This window comes from Lepisosteus platostomus, chromosome 4 (assembly GCF_059453375.1).
Source record: "Lepisosteus platostomus isolate fLepPlt1 chromosome 4, fLepPlt1.hap1, whole genome shotgun sequence".
NCBI lineage: Eukaryota > Metazoa > Chordata > Actinopteri > Semionotiformes > Lepisosteidae > Lepisosteus > Lepisosteus platostomus.
Window position 1 is genome coordinate 59,306,741 of NC_142614.1, and position 25,799 is coordinate 59,332,539.

The 25,799-nt window shown below is 37.5% G+C and overlaps 1 protein-coding gene across 2 annotated transcripts in view; it reads left to right on the forward strand.

Moving 5' to 3' along the window:
- Nucleotides 1-25,799, forward strand: part of pip5k1bb (phosphatidylinositol-4-phosphate 5-kinase, type I, beta b) — a 68,850-nt gene that overhangs the window by 21,248 nt on the left and 21,803 nt on the right. For both annotated transcript variants that reach the window (XM_088630062.1, XM_088630061.1), the window contains exons 2-7: nt 5,700-5,778; nt 6,329-6,397; nt 7,672-7,802; nt 10,891-11,008; nt 13,878-14,030; nt 14,596-14,895. In XM_088630062.1, the coding sequence (XP_088486188.1) occupies nt 6,329-6,397; nt 7,672-7,802; nt 10,891-11,008; nt 13,878-14,030; nt 14,596-14,895 (771 nt within the window). In that variant the 5' untranslated portion in view covers nt 5,700-5,778. The remainder of the gene's footprint in view (nt 1-5,699; nt 5,779-6,328; nt 6,398-7,671; nt 7,803-10,890; nt 11,009-13,877; nt 14,031-14,595; nt 14,896-25,799) is intronic.

Genomic DNA, 25,799 nt, shown 5'->3' on the forward strand with positions numbered 1-25,799 from the left:
CACTGCCTTTTTGTTTTTGAGAAAGATTGATTGAAATGAATTTTTCTTCCTAAATGTGCTGTGAGAAATTGTCCAGTGACTCAGATGAGAACATTTGCTGAAATCTTTCCATGACTGGTCTCAGGGGTCCATGTCTGTTTCACTGAGTTAATTACAGTTAATATATACCGTAGTGAGAGGCTTACACAGTGCATAAAATGAGAATTGGGACAAATAACATCCAGCTTTTAATGTCTCTCAGTAGAGGTTCTTTTTCTACAGTAATAAACTGTCCTCACTAATGCCTAAGAAAAATATAAGAAACACATAAATGTTACACGATTGGTTTAATGTGAAAGGCAACTAAAAATAAATATTTTAGTTATGGTCCCGAACCTTCACACCCGAATAAACAGAGAGACCGATTTTATTTTCCTTTTTACAAAACATATTCTCTGCCTCTTGAAACATTTTATAAGTGTTTGATGTAAAGTGTTTTATAACCAATTATCGTTTTGAGATGACAGAACCCCTGCTGAATTTATTAGCAGTACGGTTCATTAGAAGCTGGTGGAGTGTTTGGCGATTTGTGTGGTAGATCTCTTTTTTTCCACTGAATGTGGTAATGAGCAGAGGCTTTTTGCCAACATACATTATATTTAAATTTAGCAAGCACAGTGGTAAAAGAAAGTCAGTGGCTTAGGTGGAGCTTAATTACCATATGCAAAAGAGTACGAATGCTTAAGGAAGTATTTTAGCATTTGTGCATTTTTGCAAAACTGTCTCCCTTTCCTAATGCCAAGCTGTCCCTCTTTCTTTTTTCATGAGCTCATGAAGGCTCTCCAAAGCACGAAAATAAATGATTCAGTTTCCTGGGAGCACAGACAGCTGTCTCAGCTCCTCTCAAACTTCATATCACAGTATGTGGCTTGCAGTTAGCTTTTTTAGAGACCTTAGGACTCTCCTAATGAAAAAATAACAGACTGCTAAGGTGGAGAGTGTGTGTGGCATAGAGGAAATTAAAGGTTCTTGAATTCTGTAGAATTACTTTGCCGTTTATGTCTCTGCTGCTTTGTAACTGTGCTCTGTAGAAATAAAAGGGTTCGTGGTACAGCCTATTGTGATGTGGTGCATTGTTGTTCTTTTGTGTTTTGAAAATGTTAAATCCTATGACAGCTGTGGATTTCCTCCTCTCTTGGAGAAATTTTCAATGCAAAGGGAGCACAGCCTGAAGCTTCTTCTCTCAGTTTTGAGCTGTTCACCCTTTTTGTCTGTTATCTGAGCAGCAAAGTGAAAAGTGGATGTTTCAGCGTAATTTTAAGCAGATTGTATGTGAACTGTATAGCAGGCCTACATGTAATCCAAGAATATCTTCTTTCACGGATAATACAGTTATGGCAAGGAGCTCTTTTGTGGGCAGAATAATATTCGAGGAAATTAGGAAGGAATTAAAGGTCTGAGGGAGCCTCTTGAGGACTAGCATCTGTATAAATTTACAGCTCCAGGGAATACAAGGGAGGCTCATTGGACAATGCTGGGTGTCTTGTACTGTATGCCTCAGACCTGGCATGGCTGTAAGTGGTGCTTGTGTGCGTTCAGAAATGTTCTGTTTTAATGCCTGTGCACTAGCAGCTGAAATACAGATTCTGCAGGGTGTTGTTAAGATCTCATAAGAACCCTATCAGTGTCCTTAAGCTTGACCTTGAATGTGGAGCTGTCCACCCATAATCTTCATACTTAACTTGACACTTGAGGTATGGTAATGTAGAATAAAAAATATTATTTTTCATTGGTTTTCCTCACATTGTATTTGGTGCTCATTAAATTAGTTGATATATAATTTACAGAAAGTGAGAAACGTTGAACTCGGATCTGGTATTCCATTAATACTGTACATTTTATTATTCTATATTGGAGTTATGGCCAACATTATTTGGCCAACATCATGGATTTCAAGATTGTTGTGACTGAAAAGTTTGGCGGCTTTTTCTATGGCACTTTAATAAAGATGTTTGAGGCCTTGTTAAAAAAAGAATATGCTTAACTTGAAATGAGTCCTGATGCTGTAGCAGAAGTACTATAAGAACGACCTAAGTCACATGTACTGATTCCATCAGTTATTGTATAAATGTTTAACAAGAGCTTACAATTACAACATTGTAAATAGCAAATAGTTGATTCTCTATATGGAATACAAAGGTGAAATTCAGCTTTACAATACATCATATGAAAGGCTGGGTGATGCCCTGTTATTCTAGGTGTTTGTGTAGCATCTTAGAAAATCTTTGATATTTCATTAACAGTGCCTGTTGGACTGTAATAGGCATGCCAATTTACAAGTCTCAGTCTTTCAATAATCCGCTGTATCGTTTGGCAAAGTAATGGGAGAGAGAAAGTGGACTGTGGTTGGTTCAACTTCGTCTATCAGGCCACGGTGATCTTTACTAAGGAGGTCAAGGAGGCCTGGAGGAGGTCCCTCTGGGTGAGCTCATTCCAGTTAGAAGATACATGTTAATGCTTAGGGTGCTTTAGAAATTAGGTTGCCTGTTCAAGCAACTGCATTCTGAAAATTGGTCACCATTAATCAGTGACTCCACATACCTTCTGTAACTCATGTGCTGCATTGTGGAGATGTAGTTAGGATGTTGGACCTGTAATTGTAAGGTTGTGGGTTCAAATCCCAGGAGGGACGGTATACTTCAACAGGATTGTTACAAAGAAATGCCCGGTTGTGTAAATGGTGCCAATGTAGAGAGGAAGCTTAGGTTAGTAGTAATTAAATGTGTGGTAATTTCTTCACCGAAACTGCACAAATGAAATTTGCATTAGGTTATGATAGAGCACCAGGAATATATTGTCTCCAAGACTGCTTTTCCCCATGATCCTATTTCTAACCAATACAACTGCTATCAACTCAATCCCAGATAGAACAAAATATCTGCCTCACGTGCAACATGTACAGTGATACGAATAGTGCTATTAGCTGAATAAAAGCTAGGAAATGCAAATGTTTTACATTTTTGTTTTGAGTGTTGAAATGTTCTGAAGATTTTTTATTTCCTAGAAATGATCCATTTGTTTTTCGCTTAAATACTGTTGGTTACAAGATCTTATTAAAGGTGGTAAAAGGTCTGACATGATTTGTCTTGATTTCAGCCTTTACATCGACAAAAGCTGAAATTTCAGTAAGGGTGTGTAGACGTTTGATATCCACTGCATGTTGAATAGCTGTCACGAGAATTGCATGTGTGTCATTTCTAGGAATTAAGCTCATTGCCACCAGCACAGCAGTTAATTTATTACTGTGTAACTCTGGAGTGTGATTGTGGAGATGAAAGCATTTGGCTGCTGTGTTTATAAATCATTCAGCATTGCACATCAAAATAGGGGATAGAAGCCACAATGATAGGATATATTAAAAAAGTGCAGCATGTCTTTTTTCTGTGGCTCTAAGACCTTTAATGAATGATTTCAGATCTCTTGTCATGCCTAGCAGCTAAATACCATAGTTTGCCAAATGACTGTAGCTGAATGTGTGACTAGTTGATGAGTACGATGCTTCTTTATATGTGTTTTGTGCTCCGCTCAGTCATCACATAAACAAAAACATCAGCTTTCATTGTTTCACTGCACTTGGTTGGTTTACAGTTCTTGGCTTCCGTAACTGATGTTGTAACAGGATTAGTGATACTGTAGCAGCAAGACAGCCCCACTGTTGTTTATTGTGAAGGGTCTTGGATTTACAGCAGTCTTAAAGCCTCAGCTGTAAATCGATTATAAACTAATAAGCAAGGACAGCAGGCATCAGAGATTTATGTAATTCCATGTTAGTGGCGCATTGAGATGCTGCTCGTGCAGCCATTGCAGGTGATAACTCCTGCCTCTGCAGCGCTCCGTCAGAAAGAGATTGCGAATCTCGTGCAGGTACAGTATAAAGGTTCTCAGTGTCTGAGGAGAGTGGCCACTGGAGCTTCAGCTCTTGATAACAAGACAGCACTGCGGCGATGGTTGAACCGTGTCTGCAACTTGTAATATATTTAGCAGCAGGCACTACATTTAAATATTAAGTGTGCAATCCAGGTGTAAGTTGCTTGTGTCATCCTGTAATTTTCTGTATCATCTCTGTTCTCTCACCATCTCATAAGATGCAGCGAAGATCACAGTAATCAAATTTTTTAATCGGCTGTACGTCTTGCCGCGACTAAAGACTGAATCAAATTAGAACTTAGACCTACCTGCTAGTTGTAAATGAAACCCATGTGTTAAGGGTCGTTTTCTTGCAAGTTAAAAAAAAAAACTAGACATGCCAGTGTACATGGCACATGTCAAGCAATCTGTTCATTCTCATTTTGCTACTATACTGTACATGTGAATTTCTCTGTATCTGTTGGCCAGTTTTAGGATTGAAATCAAGAGGAGGCTGTTTAGCCCATCTATCTTCTTTGGTGTTAAGTAGCTACAGTAATTGTTCCAAGGATCTCAACAAGCCAGGTATCGATTTTGATTACATGGCTAGGTAGCTTTTTCCAGACGTCCGCCACCCTTTGTGTAAAAACATGCCTTCCCTTTGCTACTTTAAAGACACTCCTCCCTGTTTTACAGTTCTGTCCTCCGGCTCATGTTTAACCATTGAGTCTGAAGAATCAGCCACCGTAGGGTTGACATTAGGGACATTTGAATACTTGAATGGGGCTTGTGCTTCCTTCCTCTCAGAGGCTTCTTTGCTGAAGGCTAAAATGCTTCAGTTCTTTTCATCTGTCAATGGTTGGACATTGATTGCAGCCTGGGAATGTACAGTCATTATTGTCTGGTTTGATTCCAGAGTAGCATTGTTTTTTTTTGTCTTGCTCTGATCAAAGCCGAACACGGAACGCTAAATGAGCACTTAGAAGTGCGTTACAGTACATCGTCATTTTGCAGTTACAACATTGAATTGCTGGCTTTCAGTTTTACCACCCACTGCCTTTCGCCCATATAGACGAGTGGGTTCTTTTTATGCATTTTGAACTCTTAAAGTAAAGCTTTCCCATTTGTGAAGTGTTCATTTTAACCAAATGTTGAGTTTAGCTGAGGTATTGAGAGCTCAAGTGGACTACAAATCTAAATCCCTTGAGCCAAGGCTCTTAATGCTTCTGCATGGCTGGATAAGATGACAGTACTTTTTCACATGTTTGCATCTGTATTTATAAGTGTGTCATAACTGAGGAAGTATGGAAATGTAGTCGTGTTACATTGTGCAAGTCATCTTCACCACATCAGGTGATAATTATTTTGGAAGACCAAACTTCTGTTATGGTAATGTCCCTGTAGCATTAGGCACGCTTAAGAATGTTCTCTTTAGGCAGCCTTTACAGGAACTGAAATGATCATTAAAAGGATTTACTAAGCATATGCATCAAAGAAGGTTTTCCACAAGACTTGAAGTAGTTGGGCTAGAGAAGGTTCATTTTAAACATCAGAAGAAGAATTTTAATCCCTTCTCCTAATTTCCTGTTTTCACCTGAGTATTTCTTCCTTACACATTGCAGATCGATGTTTGTTTTTTAATGCTTATCATTAGGCACAGGGGAAAATTGCCATAAAACACCGGCTTGTTAGATAAAGGATGTTGATGGTTCAAGACTGCTTGTGACAAGGAAATGTCAGTCTTATTCAAATACCATAAATGCACAGCTAAGCAGGAAACTGATGTTTTCTAAATGTTTGTCTTTTTCTCACAGAAAACAAGATTTGTGGATCACATGAATGAATTAGGCAGCTGCCGTGATCAACAGATGACTTGCAAAGCTTTTAAGCAAGGTATTTGTGAAGCTTTTTACATAACATTCTTTAGCCTGTAGTCACAGTGGAATCTCTGTGGTAGTTGATAGTGTGTAAGTAAATCCATTTAGTGTGATTTATAGCTTTTAAAGTATAATAACGATGATGTGGCATCTGGTTGTGGAATATGTTTTTTTAACTGTGTAGTAGATATAACCTTTAAGCTTTCCTTTGATGTTTAATTATATAATAAGCTTTGGGTTGTCCCCACTTATTCTCCCGATCTCTCATTATGTGCACTTTGTAAGTGATAGCCCCTAAAACATGCAATTAATGCATTTCATAATTCAGTTTTAGACTTAGTGGGGACAGCACAGGTTTTGGTTCTCACTTGCTATAAGTGCAAGCAAAGCACCAAAGTGAAGCATACACTGCCTGATGTTTTGGCAAACAGTTTTTAAATTGCACTTTTCGTTTTAGGAAAAATCTGACTAAAAGAGGAAGTTAACTAATGTGAACAATTGCTGTGCATCAAATTTCAGCTGATGTTGGTAATTATTATATATTAACATATGTGCTTTATTCAAAGATGTCGTCTGTTACTGAAAATGGAGTTGGAGTGGCGGGGAAACCAGGTGGGGAGAAAACGTACAAAAAGGTAACTTGCAGCACTGATGATTGAGATAGAGCCTTCTCTATATCACCATCTCATGCATTTAATATGTTCAGATTTGATATTATAATGTATATTAAGTCAAATATCTCTAATATATCTCTATCTGTGTATTTCTGTTGATTCTGATTAAGAATTAAGGTCAAATTGCCATTACATTTTTGCAAACTGTGGTGCTCTATATCAGTGTGAACCGTATAGTTTGTACTTATTGTACATTATCTTTCTTATGTTCTGTTTACCCTTTTCTGCATCTAGAAACATTTTGAAAGATCCAGAAGAATGTATTTCCATGTTCTGTGTATCTTGTTTTCCATGTTGAGGTATTGTGTAATGATATTAAATAAATCCTTTTTTTATCTTAAATAATCAGTTACTGCTTAGAAGCCTGTGTTTTTCTGGACTTGCATAAGCCAGCATACCAAGCCTGAAAACAACAACATGGTTGTGTCCAATCTGCTGACTTGGCTAACAGTGTTTGCTTCAGACAGTTCAGGAGAATACTTGAGAAAGCCTCAGCATTCCCATATGAAGGAAGCTTTGCCAGTCATGCTACCTTCAATATTGCACATATAAGGAGGACATGAGATAGTTGTGAAATGAGTCTTTAAATCTTTGTGCTGAGGAAAAAAAATATATACAGGTATTTTGCGTGATGCACATTGATGTCATGGACAAAGCTGAATAAAAAATAGAATCCAAAAGTCCACAAACAGCAGCTTTACTTGTTTTTTACAGGAAAAAATAGCACAATGTAAAAGACCCACTTAGATTGGGTGTAGCAACAGGCACACAAGATGGCCTTTGTTGTACACCTGCAAGTGAGGCAGCAGTGAATAAGAGGCAAGAGGTAGTTACAGCCCTTTGTTTGGAAATATGTGGTATAGTAATATAAAACCCCACAAGAAAGTTTCTGGAAAAATACTGACTGAATAGCCTGTGGTGAAATATCACTCATTGTTTAAATACTGTTAAAAAGGATCCAGGTTAAAATATCTGTGATGTTTCTACTGTAATATCTGTTCAGTTTTACAGTTTAAATACCAATTTATGCTCAGCCCAGGAGAAGTAATTAGTCTTTCCATATGGGCATAGACCATTTTATAATATAGAGTATGTTGACAGGGATTCAAAACTTATCATTACTTTGTTACAGTTTATAATTTTCAGATTTTCATGTTTTTGTGTGCTCATTTACAGTTTTCTCTTCAACAAACCAAATGACAGAAACAGCATTAAAAAGCATTGTCTTTTTTCAGACAACATCTTCTGCACTGAAGGGAGCTATCCAGCTGGGAATAGGCTACACAGTTGGGAACCTGACCTCTAAGCCAGACAGAGATGTTCTCATGCAAGATTTTTATGTGGTGGAAAGCGTGTTTTTACCAAGGTAAGCCCCAGGTTTCAGATTTACAATATTAGCCATGTAATATCCAAGTATCAACATACCAAGAGGCATTTCCAGGCACAGTAGAAATGTTGGTGCCATGGAAGATTGATATGAACCTTGGTTTTAGAACAGAACAGAGAATTAAAGATGGCATTGGTATTTTTTGTTAATTTGGATAGCTAGCAATTTTTTGTTTGCATGTTCTTTTTGTATTTTTTTCTGTGCTCCAGTTTCCCTCCAGGTTCCAAAACTATGCTCACCAGAGTATTTGCCGTCTCTAAATTGGCTGCTTGCATGTGCCCATACCCTACGCTGGGCTGGTGTTCTGGCTAGGGTAAAGGGTAAAGTCCTGCCTTGAGCCCTGTGTGCTGGGAATAGACTCTCGTTTACTATGAGCTTTGCCTATAACCAGTAGTCTAATCATGGATCAAAGCTAATATGTTTTGGTATCTGGAGAAATGAACCTTTAATTTAACATGCATTTTATTTAAGATGTTATTTGTTAAGATAGTTAATGTGTACATCAAACCATGATAATATAATTAAATAGGAGTAATGGCCCGATTAAATAAAAAATTATACCTATCTGTCAATCTGTCTATCATAAATTCTAGTAAAATAAACTGTTGATGGGTTTCTAGCAGGTCGAAGCCTCTGGAAAACCTAGACCTACTCCAAATTTGGATTTAATTCAGACCACATTTTGTTTTAAATCTCATGAATATTTGTAATGTATGTAAATGCATTGAGATGAGTTGGGAAGATAACATTAATTATGTTCATAGTATTGGCTTGGTATGCGATTAAGCAATGCTTAATGTTACATTCATATGTAAATGTGTGTTAATTAGCACGGGGGGGGTGTTATTGTGAGCTCAATAAAAAGGTAACAATCAGTATAGTATAAAGGGAGGATGTGCTGTTGATTGGAGGATGGTGTTAATTTATAAAGTGGAAGGTGATTGCAAAGGAAGGTTTTTTCAACATCAGACAAAGACTGCTAGCTTGGACTGAAGAGGGAACAAGGGCTAAGTAATGACTGAACACTTCAGGTTCTCGTTATAAGAGGGAATTAAGGCTGGTCCTGAAACTTTTCACCTGTAAACTGCAGTGCACTGGTCTAGCGATACAGAGAGCAGATTCTATCAGTGAGCCTCAGGCTTATTCCAAAACAGACTGGAGTAGCCTGACTTTTGCACTTTTTCCAGATTTCATCTAGGTATTTCTAGCAGATAATGCAAGCCTCTTTTTAAACCAGGTAACATCTTACATTTCCTGTGAAGAGGAAAACATCATAAGAAGAAGACCTGTCATTATAGGTTTTTATCAGGTTGCTGGCTTCCATGAAGTGATTGGTGCTGTAGATGCTATTTGTGAAGCACTGTCTCCATGAAGTGCAGATGATGCCTGTGATAACTCGATATGCACATTAAGGAAATAATAGGTGCTTTAAGCTACTGTATGTAAATACTTTCCTAAGCATGAATGTTACAATCCATGTTGCTTTTAATACACTTTTACTGGAGAAATAATGACCAAATTCTGGGATGTGATTAACATTTACACTAAAACATATCTAAAATATATCAATCCTTAGTGAATGTTTTCCACTCCTTGCCTTAGTTTGATTTGAATGCAGTAACTGCTTTCTCGTTTCTTTGTTAACTGCTATTTCTGTATGTCATGGTTTTTACTGTAATACTGGTATTCTGACTCAAGTTACAGAACATCGATTGAAGGCTTTATAGCAGATTTGTTTATGTAGTTTTCACACAGTGAGAAATAAAAAACTGTTGTTTTTTTACATTTTAACATTTAACTCTACATTTCTGTGACAAAGGATGGACTATTAAAAGCGGCTGTTTTCACATTTATACTGTACATATGTTATCTCATAACAAAACTCTTAACTTTATAGTTTGTCTGGAAAATTGCAAATTAGTTAATTGTTAAGTAATTGTCTTTGTTGTTTGTCCTCACCTTGTTTCCACCTTCACAAATAATTTAAGGCTTCAAACCAGCGGAAAAGATGTCTAAAGTCTTTTCTTTTACTGTGAAGTCTTTTTTAAATGCCAAATAACATCTTTATGTTCATAACATAGTTACTTGATGTAAGTAAATCAGCAATATGTCTTACAAACAGGATGAACTGATATCCTATCATACTGAAGTTAAGAAAAGTAACACAATTAATTGTGTTCAAATTACATTGCAAATGTTCTCTGATTCACTTATCTGGTTTTGAAGTGATTGCTTTTTATTTGCCTTGAGAGCAATGCACACAGTAGCTTAATTGTGAACATAACACTTACAGGTATGCTTATACACAGTGGGGACATTTGTCTAATCTTGGCTTTGAGCCTACAGTAGTTAGGTAACCCTTGCAAATATTTCCTTGTCAAGAACAAAAACAACTCATTCTAAAAGGTTTTAGCTTTCTCTGAAACAAAGGGTTTTACTGAAAGGTTTCACATAATAATTAATGCCCTAACATAATTTAATCAGCTTGTCCACAACATGATGCTGCTTAGACAGCCATAAGTATAGCTTTTGTTGTAAAAAGCTCTTCTGCTTCATGCAGTAGTAATTGTACACCTGTTGTACAGTTTTACTAAAGTAAATATAAACCTGTGTACCCTTGGGTACATTTCCGTCTCAAAATAGTGTTTTATTACAGTAAAGAATGCAATACTGGTTGGTATATTGAAGCTTTATGTTTTTTAAGCAGGACAGAGTGGGGCTGAAGTATTCTCACATTTCATGAAAGTGATCACAACCAGTTCTGTGAATATGCTGTCTGTATTACTGTGAAAGTAAACAGCATGATTATTTCTGAATGTATTTAAAACCCAACATCAAGTGGGCCACTGTTGAAATCCAGCGAAAGCTTGGGTTAACTGCTTGAGTCCTCAGTGAAGATCCTGTTGTCCTACTTACAAATTAAGATTTTCATCTTTATGAATTATCTGTCGTTAATGCTGACCATTGTACGCTCTTAGGTGGAGATGAGCTTTATATTGCATGTGTTTCAGATTGATAACCAGTATTTTCCTGTGTTGGATTTTTATTTGATTGTCAAACCATTCAGTGAAGGCAGCAACCTGACGCCCGCTCATCACTACCCAGACTTCCGGTTCAAAACCTACGCTCCCTTGGCGTTCCGCTACTTTCGAGAGCTTTTCGGGATCAAGCCGGATGATTACTTGGTAAGCTCCATGACTGCTTTCACCCAGGCAGCAACAGGAACAATGAGCTGTTTCACGCCATGGCTCCCAGCCTCTCCTGACCTGTGCACACACAGAGAAATCCCTTTGCTCCAATGCTGGGTTTTACAACATTTTCACAGCTGCAAACAAAAGGATCATCCTGGTTACCAAACAATCTGAGTTGCCAGTCTAGGTCAATAATGTGTCCTTGTTTACCATTACTTAGGAGGAAGGTAGCAGTGGATACAAATACGAATGTGGAAGACTAGTGGAATGGAAATAAAGAAAAATTTCATTTATTGTGCTCAATGCTATCATTCCCTTCAGCCTTTCCTGCTTTCTGAAGATCCTGCCTTTAACCAGTTTGTGCACTATGCCCAAGATAAGGACCTAGCTAGTTATATTTCATTGCAGGCTACAGACTGATACTAACATGACAGGCAGATAGAAATGCTAATTGGATACTTTAGAATGATTTCTCTAATTGTCTGTACATTGAAATGGAAAGAGTTTTAATTTCTCATGGGAATTGTGTTCATTTAAGCACTAATTGAGGGCTTTCAATCAGACATTTCAGCCTAACTTTATATCTGTATTGAAGATGAGTGACCTCATTAAAGTGCATGACAAGTGTTTATTTCTCACTATTCTGTAGTTATTTTCAGACAAATGTTAGTAAAAACCCACAATGTTATCATAAGGCAATACAGTATGTTTATTTTTATGTGAATCAAGACACTTGACTATTATTTCTAAACAGAATGTTGCACACAATAGAGGCAGGATACTTCTTACAGCAGTGAGTTGAAACAAGTTATAGTCTGCCATATTAGAAATACTCTAAGGAAGAGACAACGGTAGATTGCAAATTTCCCTTTTTAGTAATGAAGCAGTATACCTTTCATTTACATTTTCCTTGCTATTTTATTGTTTCCAAATGTTGTTTTCATATGTAGCATATTCACATGTTTTGTGTATGACAATGACTATAACCTGAACTACACAGATGTCATGCGCAGACGTAGTGGTATTAACTTTTAATTCCAAATTGCTGTGAAGCAAACTAAAGTATAGACTAAGTATTAGAAAAGTGTAAGGAGGTCACTGAAACATTTAGTATTCCAGCCTTAGTTTCGAACTCACCCCCACGAAGGTGTCATATTTCTAAAGGATGTTTTGAAGTTTACAGTATGTATCATGGCACTGTGTACTGAGCGAGTTACCTGGATATTGTTGATATGTGAACAGTGGCTCCTATCTCAGATGTACTGTAGAACTAGTAAAGTCTAACAAGGTTTCTGCTTGCATGGCTACACACTTGTCTAAGTGGAGTTTGGGTGTTACGATGCACATTCCACTTCTTAATGAGTGACTTCGTTGTACTCAAAGGGAGGTGTAATCATATCCTGATCTGTGTCTCTCTCATACTTTATCCCTGATTTGTTTTAAATGCTACGTTTGTTTTAAATGCCACACATTGACTGTTTTACATTCGATTTGTTGTATCGCTATGTGAGCTGTGACCTGAATTCAACTGCTGAGGGAACTTAATGAGACAGGTGCAGTCTTTAATTGCACACTGATAGAGACTATTACACTTATCTTGTGACCTTAAATACTGTTTTTTTGCACATGAAGTGATATAGAGGTGCTGTTGTAAAAGCTCTGATCAGGTGTGAAAAAACAATTCGCAGTCGTGCTTCTTCTACTTTTCCTTAAAAATCAACTGTACATACGATCAGCATTTCATAGTTTCTTTAGTTCAGAGGAGATTGCACAGATTCTCAGTATCCTATTTGAAAAAGTCTTGATACAGCAGTAAAACATGGAAACTTAAAGGGTGAATAGTTTTACAAGGAACTGCATCGGCATCATTAGACTTGGGCAATCGAATGAGCTTGACTGAGGATATTGTCCTCAATTGTCCAAAGGCACAGTGATAATCAGATTGCACATAGAAAGTAATACAGAATGAAATCTATCAAAATGAAGTAGAAGTGCATAATGTTGTATATTAAAAGGCCTATTTTGCATGTTTCTCTATTTAGTTTCCTTTTTTTGCCCATTTTCCCTGTGTAGTATCATACTCCTGCTACACTCTGAGTACTTCAAAAGAAGCCTGAACGAGTTAGAGCATGGAGGGTGTTTTTAATGAGCTTGTGTCTTTGCTATGAATTTATTTAGCTGACTTTCCAATGCGACTGAAATTCATATAAATTGAGTTCTCTGTTCAAGGGTACAACAGCAGTGCCCTGCCTGCAATTTGCAGGCCATAGAACCTTCTACTCTACTTATGAGTGTAGAGCTCTAATGTGAAAATGGAGGATTTTTTCTGCAGTGATATCCTCCCAATGTTCTGTGTCTTTACTTTGACATTGTTCTTCAAAGTACACACAAGTTTTGTATTGCAGTTTTTAAAAGCCGCTGTCTACCAGGAGTTGGTATGCAGTTGAGGGAGAAGCCACAGCCAAGATAGCATGCAGCAAACAGATACATAAATATAAATATATACACCGAACACTCTAGCCATAATTAAAATTGCCATTCCGCAGCTTGTTCCCAAATGATCTAACAACTGATTAGAGTTCCTATACTTTTAAAGGAAAATGCTTTCCTTCTTTGATTAAGGCACCTATAAGTTTCGTGCTTCTGCTTTATCACTCATGAAAAGCATGTTAGACATCTTGGCAAAATGCATACTCGTTTGGCATGTTAAATGTGTTTTAAAACTGAATTAATTATATATTTTTTAAGGAAACAAGAAAGCATCCTGCTGAAATTAGTGATCTCTACCTGTGCACAAGAGACCTGGCAGAAATGAGTGATTATTTAATTTCCTTTCTTGTGTTTTTTTTTTTTTATTCCACAGTACTCCATTTGCAGTGAGCCATTAATAGAACTATCCAACCCTGGAGCGAGTGGCTCTTTGTTTTATTTAACCAGTGACGATGAATTCATCATCAAGACTGTACAGCACAAAGAAGCCGAGTTTCTTCAGAAATTGCTTCCAGGTTATTACATGGTAAGCCAATATTCCAATCTGACAAAAATGCTTGTTGATGAGAGTCTTTCTGTCACGCTCTGGTAATTCAGCCATTTCCTATAAATTAAAGCAATAATGTAGTGCATACAATTTTAATGGCAAAAATATGCTGTTAATCTGTATTCCGTTGCATTACATGCACAATACTGTTTAGTTTTTAACTAGCAGAAAAGGTGGTGCATGTATTTGTAGTCTCATACTGTATAAAACTGATTTTGTGTCATGGGAAATAGAGTGAGGTTAAAAAAATACCTTTCTCCTATTTTATGACACAACTTCTAATTGGAAAACGTCAGCGGTGAGTGCCACAGGGACCTGATTTTTTGGACCATTGCTCTTTCTTATTTGGAATATAGATTCTGTTTGAAAACGATTTTAAGTTGTTTGACACAGAATATTTTTGTTTTGTTTTCATGTTTGCTTCTCATACAGGCTTACTTTCCAGCCTTCACTGTTGTTAAGATAATGCCACCTTGTCTTAGGTGAATTAACTGTAAAGGCTGTACTTGTAATGGTTGATATTTTTTTCCTGTACCATTTTCAGAACTTGAACCAGAATCCAAGGACACTCCTGCCGAAGTTTTATGGTCTTTATTGTGTGCAGTCTGGGGGCATAAACATCAGACTGGTGGTGATGAACAATGTGCTGCCTCGCTCAGTCAAGATGCACTACAAGTATGACTTGAAGGGTTCGACATACAAGCGCAGAGCTTCGCGGAAGGAAAGAGAGAAGTCATCTCCCACTTTCAAAGACTTGGATTTCTTACAGGACATGCACGAAGGCCTGTACTTTGATGCAGAGACTTACAATGCCTTAATGAAAACCCTCCAGCGGGACTGTCGGGTGAGTTTCTCTTCTCAATTGACAGAGTGTGTCGCCGCCGAATGTCAATTCTCACATTTTAGGTTAAGAAGAAACAACCGGCTTTAGGGTCAAAAGGTCACAGTCTCGGAGTATTTAAAGACTAAGGAAGTGTCTTGCAAATACAGGAAGTGCAGAATGACAAGAGAAAGCTGACTGAATCGAAATAATGCTGCAATGGGCGTTATAATCTGACCAACGGTTTTTAATGCGATGCAGACTGGTGGTGATGGACAATGTGCTGGCCCGCTCAGTCAAGATGCACTACACGTTTGAGTTAAAGTATGATAGTTTTTAATGTGATCCCAGTCTGTTTCACACTAGAAAACTAACGGCTTTGTCCTTAAAGTTGTCGTTTACCCTCCTCTTAAAACAAGCTTTTGGGTTCCAGAACTGGCTTAAAGTACTTCTTCACAGAAACTTACTGGGTGCTCTCTGTTTTCAACATTGTAAAATTATTTTTACTTGTTGAGATTTCGCACATATTTTGAGTTTTTGGATTTGTTTTGTAATATGTTGGTGGTGTTATATTAATGTTTGGATTGTTTTCGTGCCAATTTAATTATTTTTTCGCAAGGTTGAAACTTGGTCATACCGTTGTATTTTTTTTTTAATTTTCTTTTTGGTAAAATGTTTAAAGTAAATTTGAAACGAGGGATGATCAATATCAACAGCAATTAGAACTGAAGCTCATTAAAGTAAAGACATCCAACATTTTTCACTGTCAGCAATCACCTGGGTGGATTACAACTCTCATACTGTAGAATTGTGGCTAATTCTATTAAATTTAAATGTTTCATTAATGTTTCAGTAAAGAAATACTGTAGTTATTTCTAAAAATCACTTCTCCAGAATTGTTACAGTGAAATCCAAAGCCCTGAAGAGTGGTTATTTTTACAAGATCTCCATTCTACTGAGAGGGCAAGAGAAAAATTAATTAAAATGTTATTAAGAAGCTATAATTGGCAACATACATTGTGAAACAAAAAACGCATCTTGGAGGAATCTTCCCCATGTGACAACCAACATAAAAGGTGAATAAGGCTCCAGAGACAAAACATTGTGTCTTTCTTCTTTCTTTCTAATTTTCACAGTGAAAACTCTCTACTTCAAATTAAATCATGCAATATAAAAATTCAAGTTTATTTCAGTGAATTGTCTTTGTTGGAAGTCGTGGTAGGCTTCTTTAATTACTGAGCAAGGAACACAGGGTAAGGAAACTGACCAGAAAAGAAAGAAACAAACACAAAAATAATCAAGTCTCAAATCAAGTCAGAGGATGTGGTTTTATGAACAGTTTACTTACAGAGGTTGTTTGGAGTTATTAAAATCAAATATGGTATGCTTTATTTTTAACAGTCTAAAGACTTTATAGAGGGGTTTTTATGCTGAAAATTGTGTTAATAATGTGCAGCATCCAGTACAATACAAACATATTTCATCCGGTCTTCTCAATCTCTTTTGACCTTCAGACACATTTGACAGGAGTGTAAAGTAACTCTAAAGGAGAATCACCAGTAAGGCTTTTATCAATTCTGACATATCTTAAATATCTGCATTAATTCAGAGTCCAACGAGTAAGGAGTACATTTTTTAAAGAATATGAAATTGTCAAGAATTGCACTTAAAGGCAAACAGAAGTGCAGCTTGTAATGTATTCATTTGAAAAGAAATACTTTTACATGTGTATACTGTAAGCGCTAAGAGCTGTTCTTGACAACCACTTTAAGCATTTCAAAAATACAATTGAATGGGAGAACCACACAGTGGCAACCACATGGGACCACCAACACCCTCGTGGACCTGTCGGAGAGGCAGGGGTCACACGCAGCACTTTGGATTTTCACAGGACAATGTAAACGTGTTTGGTAAAGATTTGCGAGGACCAGCCACAGGAGTGTAACCACTTGGGAGGTGTATGAAGAAAGTGTTCAGGAAAGGACAGAAGCTGTCTACTGCAAGCCTCCACCAAGGAAGGCCTGCATTTTTGAGGCTTTGACCTAGTGAACTGCTGAAAGCTCATGGCAGCTGTGCATGAGGGGCCATCTTGACAGTATCAACAAGGGAAGAGCTCGTAGAAAGGGCAGCTGTGTCCAATGACCCATTACCGGGGCAAGAGTACCGTATACATCGTATCCCAGGAACTCAGAACGTGTCACCCACCGAGAGACGTCAGCTGTTCATGAAGGAGGCTGTTTGAAAGAGTCTGGTTTTTCACCCTGCTACGTAGTAGATGAGTGATGGAAAACTCGTGTAAAGACCACAGAGTAGAGAAGGGGCAGACAAGAGAGGCTCCCTATGAAAGAATGCTGGTTGGGCAGGAAAAGCAGCCCAGTCTCCTGCAAGATATGGCTTTTTCCCATCCTCAGGCTGACTGGAGGATAGAAGAAGAGCTCCCTCGTTCCAGCAAAAGTGCATGAGGATAATCTCCGTTCCCACAGGTCGTGGTTGTTGGGGCTTTGACGGATCTGCAGCCTAGGGCAGGAGAGAGGCTTACAGTACATGTACTTTGGACATGTAAATCCTTCTGAGAGTATCTTGTTGCTTTGGCAACACTGTAATTCATCTGCCATGCCAATAAAGCTCTTTGAATTTAAAAGCTCCATCTTATGACAAACCTAAGAGGTGCCCCAAAAGGGGACAGAAGGAGAGCAGCAAACGTAGAGGGGATTAGGAAGAGGCAGAGCTGGATGAAGAAATGAAGATGCTCAGGGTGTCATGTCTCCTGCAGAGCCAGACCTAAAGCCTGCGGTGCGAGAGACCTAGAGAGACACCGGCTTAACTGAGCTCTTGAGGACCAGAGAAGTGAGAGTGGTGACAAGCTCTTTCCCGGCTAATGAGCAGTGATCTGCTTACATTCTGTTTCATACAGATGCTCAAAGGAATGTGAGGACAGGAACGTGCCCTGGGCCATGTATTTAAAACACTCAAGTGCTTAAATTCCCATTGGAAGCAAAGCATTTTGAAAATGGCGTCTTGTTTCTAATGCTAAGATACAGCGTGTGAGGCTTGTACTGTGTCTTATCTCATACAACTAGCTATACAGTCAGTCTGCAAAGTTACATTTACACTGAACAACAGTTTCTGTTTGCAGTAGTCTCAAATTAGAGAGGCTTTTCAGGAAATACAACAGAAGGTAAAAAAATCGTAAATTGCAACTTTTTGTGGTAGATTATTTTATGCACATACTAACAGAAGTCCGTAAATTAAAAAAAAAAAGTTTAAAGGGGAAAGAAAAAAGTTCCCCACCTTACTGACAGGATGGACAGGTTATAAATATTGGATTATAAATCATAAAGAAAACTGTGAATCAAAAGACTTTTTTAGAAGTGAACCTTATTATATTATTTACAGGGCAAACCTTGTCACAAACCTTTCCTCAAGAGAAGAATCCCAGTCTCAGTTTACATCACATATATTAAAATTTATATTCTTTATCACATTATATTAACTCACTTGAAATTTTCAGCACAATGCAAAAGAAAAACATTTACAGCTATGTGTTAATTATTTTATAAACTGCAAATCAAAACAGTATTTGTGGTGCCCTGCAAATGAATAATTGACTGAAACACCATTTTTAATTGCTACATTCCTCAATCAAAGATTTGAATGATTACGGAAGGTTTGTATACTACAGTAAATCAAATTTGTGAATATACATCAAAAACACTGGTATACTCATCTAGCACAGTCCCTGATTTAAGCAGGCATACACGACTTTCCATTGACGATAATTGTAAAATCAAGAGTTTAACATCCTAATCATGATTGCCTATTACCATACTCTCTGGATTCATTGCTTATTCAGTGCTTGTCAGGTACCACAAAGCTATTGCATAAAATGCATTTACAAATAAGGGGTGCTAATATTGGTTGAACCTTTGATTGAAGATTGCATTAATTTGTAATAGTAATTCAATGAATTACTACACTTAATAGGTACTACACTTGATACTGTTAAACTGATTCCCATTTTTAAAAATTGATGTACAGTACACCAAACACACGTGCACTCATAATTTAATGTAGATAGGATTGTTGATTTGTTTAGTGGTTGTAGTTACTTCAACATTAGGGTCACTGAAGAAGCAGTTAGACATTCCTTTTGGAACTAATTGTTTAATACTGGTAATTGGCTCCAAAGCGGTTTTGAAATCAGTATTTTGGTTATTATTAGAAGTATAGAAATAATATCTTAATATATTATTAAAATGACAGTACATATTACTCTACTGATTACTTCACACCTGTAATAATGAAAAACAGGTGAAAAACTTATTGTATATTTTGAAAACCAACAATTAAAGATGCTTTTCCTTTTTTGTTTGCTTAGTACATCTGCACTGCACTATTTGCAAAAGAAGTCTGGCATAAATTCATTTTGCATAGTTATGGATGTAAATTAATCTCTGTGAATATATTGCAAATTGAAAATCCTTTGGGATTTCCAAGGTTTGCAAATGTGTCAGAAGAAATGTGTGTGTAAACAAGGGAGGAGCTGAACAGCTGTGGTAAATGCTGTTGAACTTTGGTACTGTACATTCCCGTCTTTTTTCCTGGAGGTCCAGTTTCTTGTAAATTGCACCAGCCACTCAAAAGTGACGTCTAAGCAGAAATGCTGGTCTGTTTCATGAAGAAACATTTACAGCTACTCCTCCTAGTGAAGACTGTCATCCGTGCTAGACAAAATCACAGGCTAAATCCAGATTAATGAAGTAAAGCTGGAGTGTACTGGTACTGGTTGTTAAAGTAATAGGTATAAAGTAATAGGGATAATAAAAATAGTCTCTGGTACATGTATGTCTTTCTTCTGAATTAGCAGTTACAATTCTGCCGAATTATTTACAGACTGCATTACCAGGTTCTGTTATTTAATATGTGAACAAACATGTGTTGACATATTTAAGATATTGAATATTGACATATTAACCACATATTGACCAATCATTTGTGAGACTGACTGCAAAGAGTCCAGTTATACACAAAAATGTTCTAAGAAAATGCAAGTCAGAACGGAAATGTGAGCTTTCAGTATTCTTACCATTTAGAACCTTTAGTTATAGCGATTATTTCTGAGTTTCAAGTTACAAAGTATGGTTAGTTTTGTTTTGCAAACGTTTGGTTAGGAGAGTGTTATCTGCTTCTATTAGGTACTGCTTACACACAGATAATTTCAAAGTTCTTACACACCCTTTCCTGCACACATCTTAATGTATATCAGTAAAAATATTTGGTGTCAGTTCAACTATTGCAGCTTATGTGCGTGCTAACCATTTCTTTTAATGATGTAAAATTTCATTTTTAACCACCAATTGTTTCTTTATGTCTGAGCTCACAGCAGGAGCTCCAGTATGACACAAACAGAACTACTGCTAGACAGGCTCCTCCAACCCACCCGTCAGAGCCATTCAACTTTTTGAAGCATTGCCAGGCCCATAGAGGCTTACAGGAGAGTTAACACTTAAAAGGAGGGGCTCTCATTGACATCACTGCACGCCACGCAGGCTCCTGAGTTGCCAAAGGTGCTACCTGCCAGAAAGCCTAGAGGGACCTGTCTTAGTGTTTCTCAGCTTTATGCAAAGCAGAGCTCAGACAATTGTGAACTAAACTTGGGGAATCCCCACCACAGTTGGAGAGTGACAGTTAGTTCAAGTAGGTCGCTGCGTTAGCATGCGTAGGCTGAAAAGGAACAAGTAAAAGTTTATTCCATGCTGAAAAGAGAAGAAAAGAAACACAATGTTTTGGCTGTGGAGCCTTCTTTGGATGTGAAGAAGAATTGTGTTTCTTTTCTTCTCTTTTCAGCATGGAATAAACCTTTACTTGTTCCAAGTGACAATTAGGGTTGTAATCATAACACTAAAATATTGATTCTCAATGCTGTTGCTAATTCTTTGTAAAGTATTTTATCAATTATTATAGTTAAATAATTTCTGGGATTAATGAAGTGAGTGGAGTGCACTGGTACAGGTTGTTAAAGTAATAGGAATAATAAAAATAGTCTCTGGTACATCTCTCATATGAATTAACAATTACAAGTCTGCCGAATTATAATTTTCAAACACAATTTGTAAACTCTTTGGTAGAAAAACTACCTATTAAGTTTAAGTTCAGTTTCGCTTGGGAACATAAAATAGATCATCTTGAGATTCATTTTCAGTTGTTTTGGAAAAAAAGTCTAACAAAAGCTACTGTGTTTCAGTGGAGATGAGCTTTCCTGAGTGAGAATTCTTTCACTGCTTGGAATAAGACGTAGTTCCTACTCATTAGTTTATTAGCTAAGCCTGCTCTTTGGGCAAAAGCTTTATCTGGCTGATGTAATCAAAACCCCAACCTTCTATCTTTTTTGCTCTGATATGGAGGGCATTCGTACTTAGTGCTTTTATTCTGATGCTTATTATATCCTTATATGTCTGAATGTAAGGCAGGAGAAAGTGGAAGACATTTTAAATGGAACAAAAAAACTAATGGAAACTGACAAGTGATAGGATCTGCAGTCACACAAAAGCCAGTTATGTACTTTGGCAATTTAAAGACACTGCAGTTTCCAATTAAAACTTCACCATTTTGCCCCCTCATACTATCAAAACTTTTGTTAGTAGAATAACTGTCTTTGAGTAAGAGTTTTGATCATTTTACAAGTGCAACAATCCATTGCACTGCATGGTGAGAACACTGCACTGTATTTGTCAAGGGAATTCAGAATGTCATTAAGGTGCCTGAAAGGGAAAGGAATTGTACAGTAAAACAGCAGAGCAACAGAAATATGATGTGTTATCTACAGCAACAGCTTTCTTAAGAAAAGCCTCATACTTCCTGAAAGTGTGTACACATCCATCCTGTAGGGCTGCTGGAAAGGAAATTAATATTGAAAACAACTGCCACAAGCTGGAGTTATGTTAAGGTAATGCTTCAGCTCAAGCCAAGAGGTGTTAATTTCCATTGCCCTGGTATGAAAAAATCTTGCAATCCAATGACACATGCCATATTCATTTTTTACACTTTCTATTCTTTATGCTGAGTGTTGAGAGATGTTCTCTTATTGTAAAAAAGCTGTGTATTTTATTAACTCCCATGTGTTTTGTTTTGTGTGTATTGTGAGTATTGCGAGATATGTTTTAATGTGATTTTAACAATTTTACCTCTGGAAAGGAGGATGAAAAGAACCGTTCCGTTATTCTATTGTCTGTATTTATGGGGGTTCCAGAGGGGGTTCCAACATCCTCATCGTGGACCCTGGTCAATGAGTGATTCCAGAATCGCCACTGACAGGCAGAAGAATGGAAGGCTCCTTCAGGACTGCAACAACTTCAACTGCCCTGACGATTCCTGCAACCTCCATGTACAGCACATGGGCAACCAAGTCCTCAAAGCAGAAGCAGAGTAAGATGGTGTTCCGGGAATGTCTATTCTGTGGAACGAGCGTGCAGCAGAATGAGACTTGGTCCCCAGGCTCTTGGATCCTGTATCCCATGAAATCTTCAAGTGCAGCCTTTGAGAACCCTAGGAATGGGCTGTTTGTTGATCATTACATCAAAATTGAGAGTAAACCGATCACCTGCCATCATTCCCACTGTTCTGTACAGAGTCGAAAAATGGACGACCTACAGGAAACACTTAAAAGGACGAGAGTTGTATCGCCAAATCATTTGCCTCGGAGGAAAAACACAACCATATTGGTGCTCTCTCTGAAGCTTTTAAGCTATGCTCATCTGCCATCATGCCTTTTGGGTTGGTCATGTAGTTCACATGTCGGATTCGAGACCCCAAAAAAGGTTATTTTCCCCCGGATGAGCTGGGGTAGTCACATCAGAGGGTTACAAGAGACATGTTTCAAATATGTTGAAGTAAACGTGAAGAAAAGCAGCATATATATCACCTTCTAGGTGAATATGACCCCATGGCCAAACCAGATATATAAGACTCTCTGGGACAGAACCAGCTCCTTGAGAACCAATGGTGTCAGAACATAGAGTATTGACTGGCTAAGGTTCTGGACTCACAACTGGAAGGTTTTGAGTCTGAGTTCTCCATGTGGGCATTGCTATTGTACCCTTGAACATGCTGCTTTACCCCAACTAGGTAGTGATAACCCTGCTGTTGCTTATCCAGGGCTTGTCATGCACTCTGTCTGCTTCACACTCTGAAAACTAGGTTGAGCTCAAGCCTGATGAGCCTCAAGGCTCGAGAACTACTTTCTAGCCTCTAGCTTTTAAAGATATTTAAAATACTGCATTGCTTTGTTTTTCAGACTAGATGTGTATATTAAAAGCAGTGTGACAAAATATACATCTCCAGTAAAGTTTAGAAATTATTTACCGATCAACTATCTCAATGATCTACAGTAAATCTACAGACTCTTCAATTTAATCACATACACTGGCTATCAAAATTATTCACCGCCTTGGGCTTTGTAAAATTGTATAATATGGAATCTTATATATGGAAGTATTCAATTGGAATTGTTTGCCATTTATTGACACAAAACATTCTATGATGTCAAATTAAAAATAAAATTCTCTATATACTTCTAAATTAATTATAAATATATTTACATATATACATATACATAAGTGTTCACCCTCCTTGAGTCAGAATTTGGTAGAGGCACATTTGGCAGAAACTATAGCAGTAAGTCTATAACAATTTTGCAAGTTTGCACACTGCAGATTTAGCTTATTCTTTGCAAAACTGCTCAAGCTACCTCAAGTTGGATCAACTTCTTCCACAAATTCTCATTTAGAACTGTGGTCTGGACTTTGAGTGGGCCAACCAGAATATTCACTTTTTTTGTTTTTAAGTCTCTTCAGAGTGGATTTGGCCGTATGTTTTGGGTCATTGTCCCGCTGGAAGATTAATGATTTTGCAGGTCCCAGGTCTGTTGCAGACTGCCGCAGGTTTTCCTCTGGGATTTCTCTTACTTTGCTGCATCCATTTTGCCTTCTATCCTCATAAGTTTTCCAAGCCCTGTTGCAGTGAAACATCCCCATAGCATGATGCTGCCACCACCAAGCTTAATCGTAGGGATTGTGTTGATAGAATGTGTAGTGTGGGTTCTCATTAGACCATAGAATCTTGTTCCACTCAGTCTTAGAGTTCTGGCAAACTGCAGTCAAGATCTGATGTGGATTTTTTTTTCCAACAATGGCTTTCATTTTGCCACTCTCCCATGAAGCACGAGCAATTGTTTGTTATAGTTTCATAGCATAGTTTCTCCCATCTCAACCATGGGAGACTCAAATTCCTTTAGAGCTGTCACGGGTCTCTTGGTGGCCACCCTGACTAGTGCTATCCTCACCCAGATAGTCAGTTATTGTGGGCTACCTGTTCTACACAGATTCACAGTCGTGCCACGTTTTCTCCATTTCTTTAGAATGGACTTGACTGTGCTTTTGGGGATATTCAGTGTCTTGGAATGTTTCTTGTACCCTTCCTCTGATTGGTGCTTTTCAATAACCCTATCCCATATTTGTTGTGGAAGTTCCTTTGTGTTCATGATAAAGTTTAGGTAGGGAGGTGTGGTACCTCCCAGAGATAGGTATATTAAACCTGAACTCATGTGAAACACCTTCAATTCACAAGAGTGTACTCCATTTAACTAATTATGTGATGTTGACTTTGACATTGTAGACTGTCAATCAATGTAAACAAAAGCCTATTTAAATACATTGATTCCATATTGTAGGTTAATAAAATGTGAAAAAGCCAAAGGGAGATGAATACATTTGATAGCCACTGTAAATGATAAATTAAGAGCCATGGTCTTTTGCCTTTAGACAAGTGTCAACACACGAGGGACCTGAATACAAGGAAAAATAAATAGTTATAGCATTATCAATGTTATTTTATGTATTTATTTTCACACATATTAAAAGCATATTGAAAAGGGGTGTTTTTTTCAGTCTTCTGGTTTAGTGTTGTTGTTTTTTTTTGCACTATGGATGCATCAAAGAGAAATTTAAATTGAGATGATATTGTTCACAAAACTGATGCCTTTTCCCTAAACAAAACCAAGAATAAAAAATAGAATGACTGTACTTGTGCCATAGTCTGAGTGCATCCAAGTAGTGCAAAATAGAAGACAGAAATTAAATAAGATAGTAGTTCTTATGTTTTCCTAAGGAGTAAATATAATTCCCTGTAATTTCAAGAAGGAAAAAATAATGGCGAGAATTTGTAGAAACACTTTGCCTGATGAAGCCTAATTGTGTATTCAAAGTCTTTTTTGTGGTATTTCTTGGAAAATTGCTTCATTATGTTGTGGTCAAATGTAACTGTTTTCTAGGGGCAGGACCTACTCTCGTTCGCTCCTCCTGAGGCAGCTCCCACTGTTTCAATGTTCACATGATTTGTTACTACGGAACTGGGTCACATGACACTTTAGTTGACACGATGGCAGTGTCAACAAATCAACTTAAACCCCTTTAAGTAATAAGGAAAAAAAATGGTAGTGGAAACTCACAAGATACAAAACACATCACAACATGGTAAAGAATTTTGCAAAACTATTCTATATTTATGTAGAGTTTTTTCACATTCTCTGTCTTGTTGGCATATATGATGAAATTTCAGATTGATAGTCGGGAGTGACTGAGCACGGTAAGGAGTTGCCCTGATATTTACAAGAGCTGCCCTGCTTTGAGTTTAGGGGTGAGATGGAGTGGTGAGATTTACCCCAGGGATTGTCCTCAGAAGATCATTTACATGTAATAGGGCAGACCAAGGGTGATTTTGCCCAAAAGAAAAACACAGTGAACAATGTCTTAAACTAATTATACAGAAGGCATTTGGTTTTCTCTTTCTAAAGCTTTCTCTCATCTCTGGCTACTGTACATTCTCTAGCATAATCTTCAAGAATTTATATTTTACCATTACCACCAATGTGC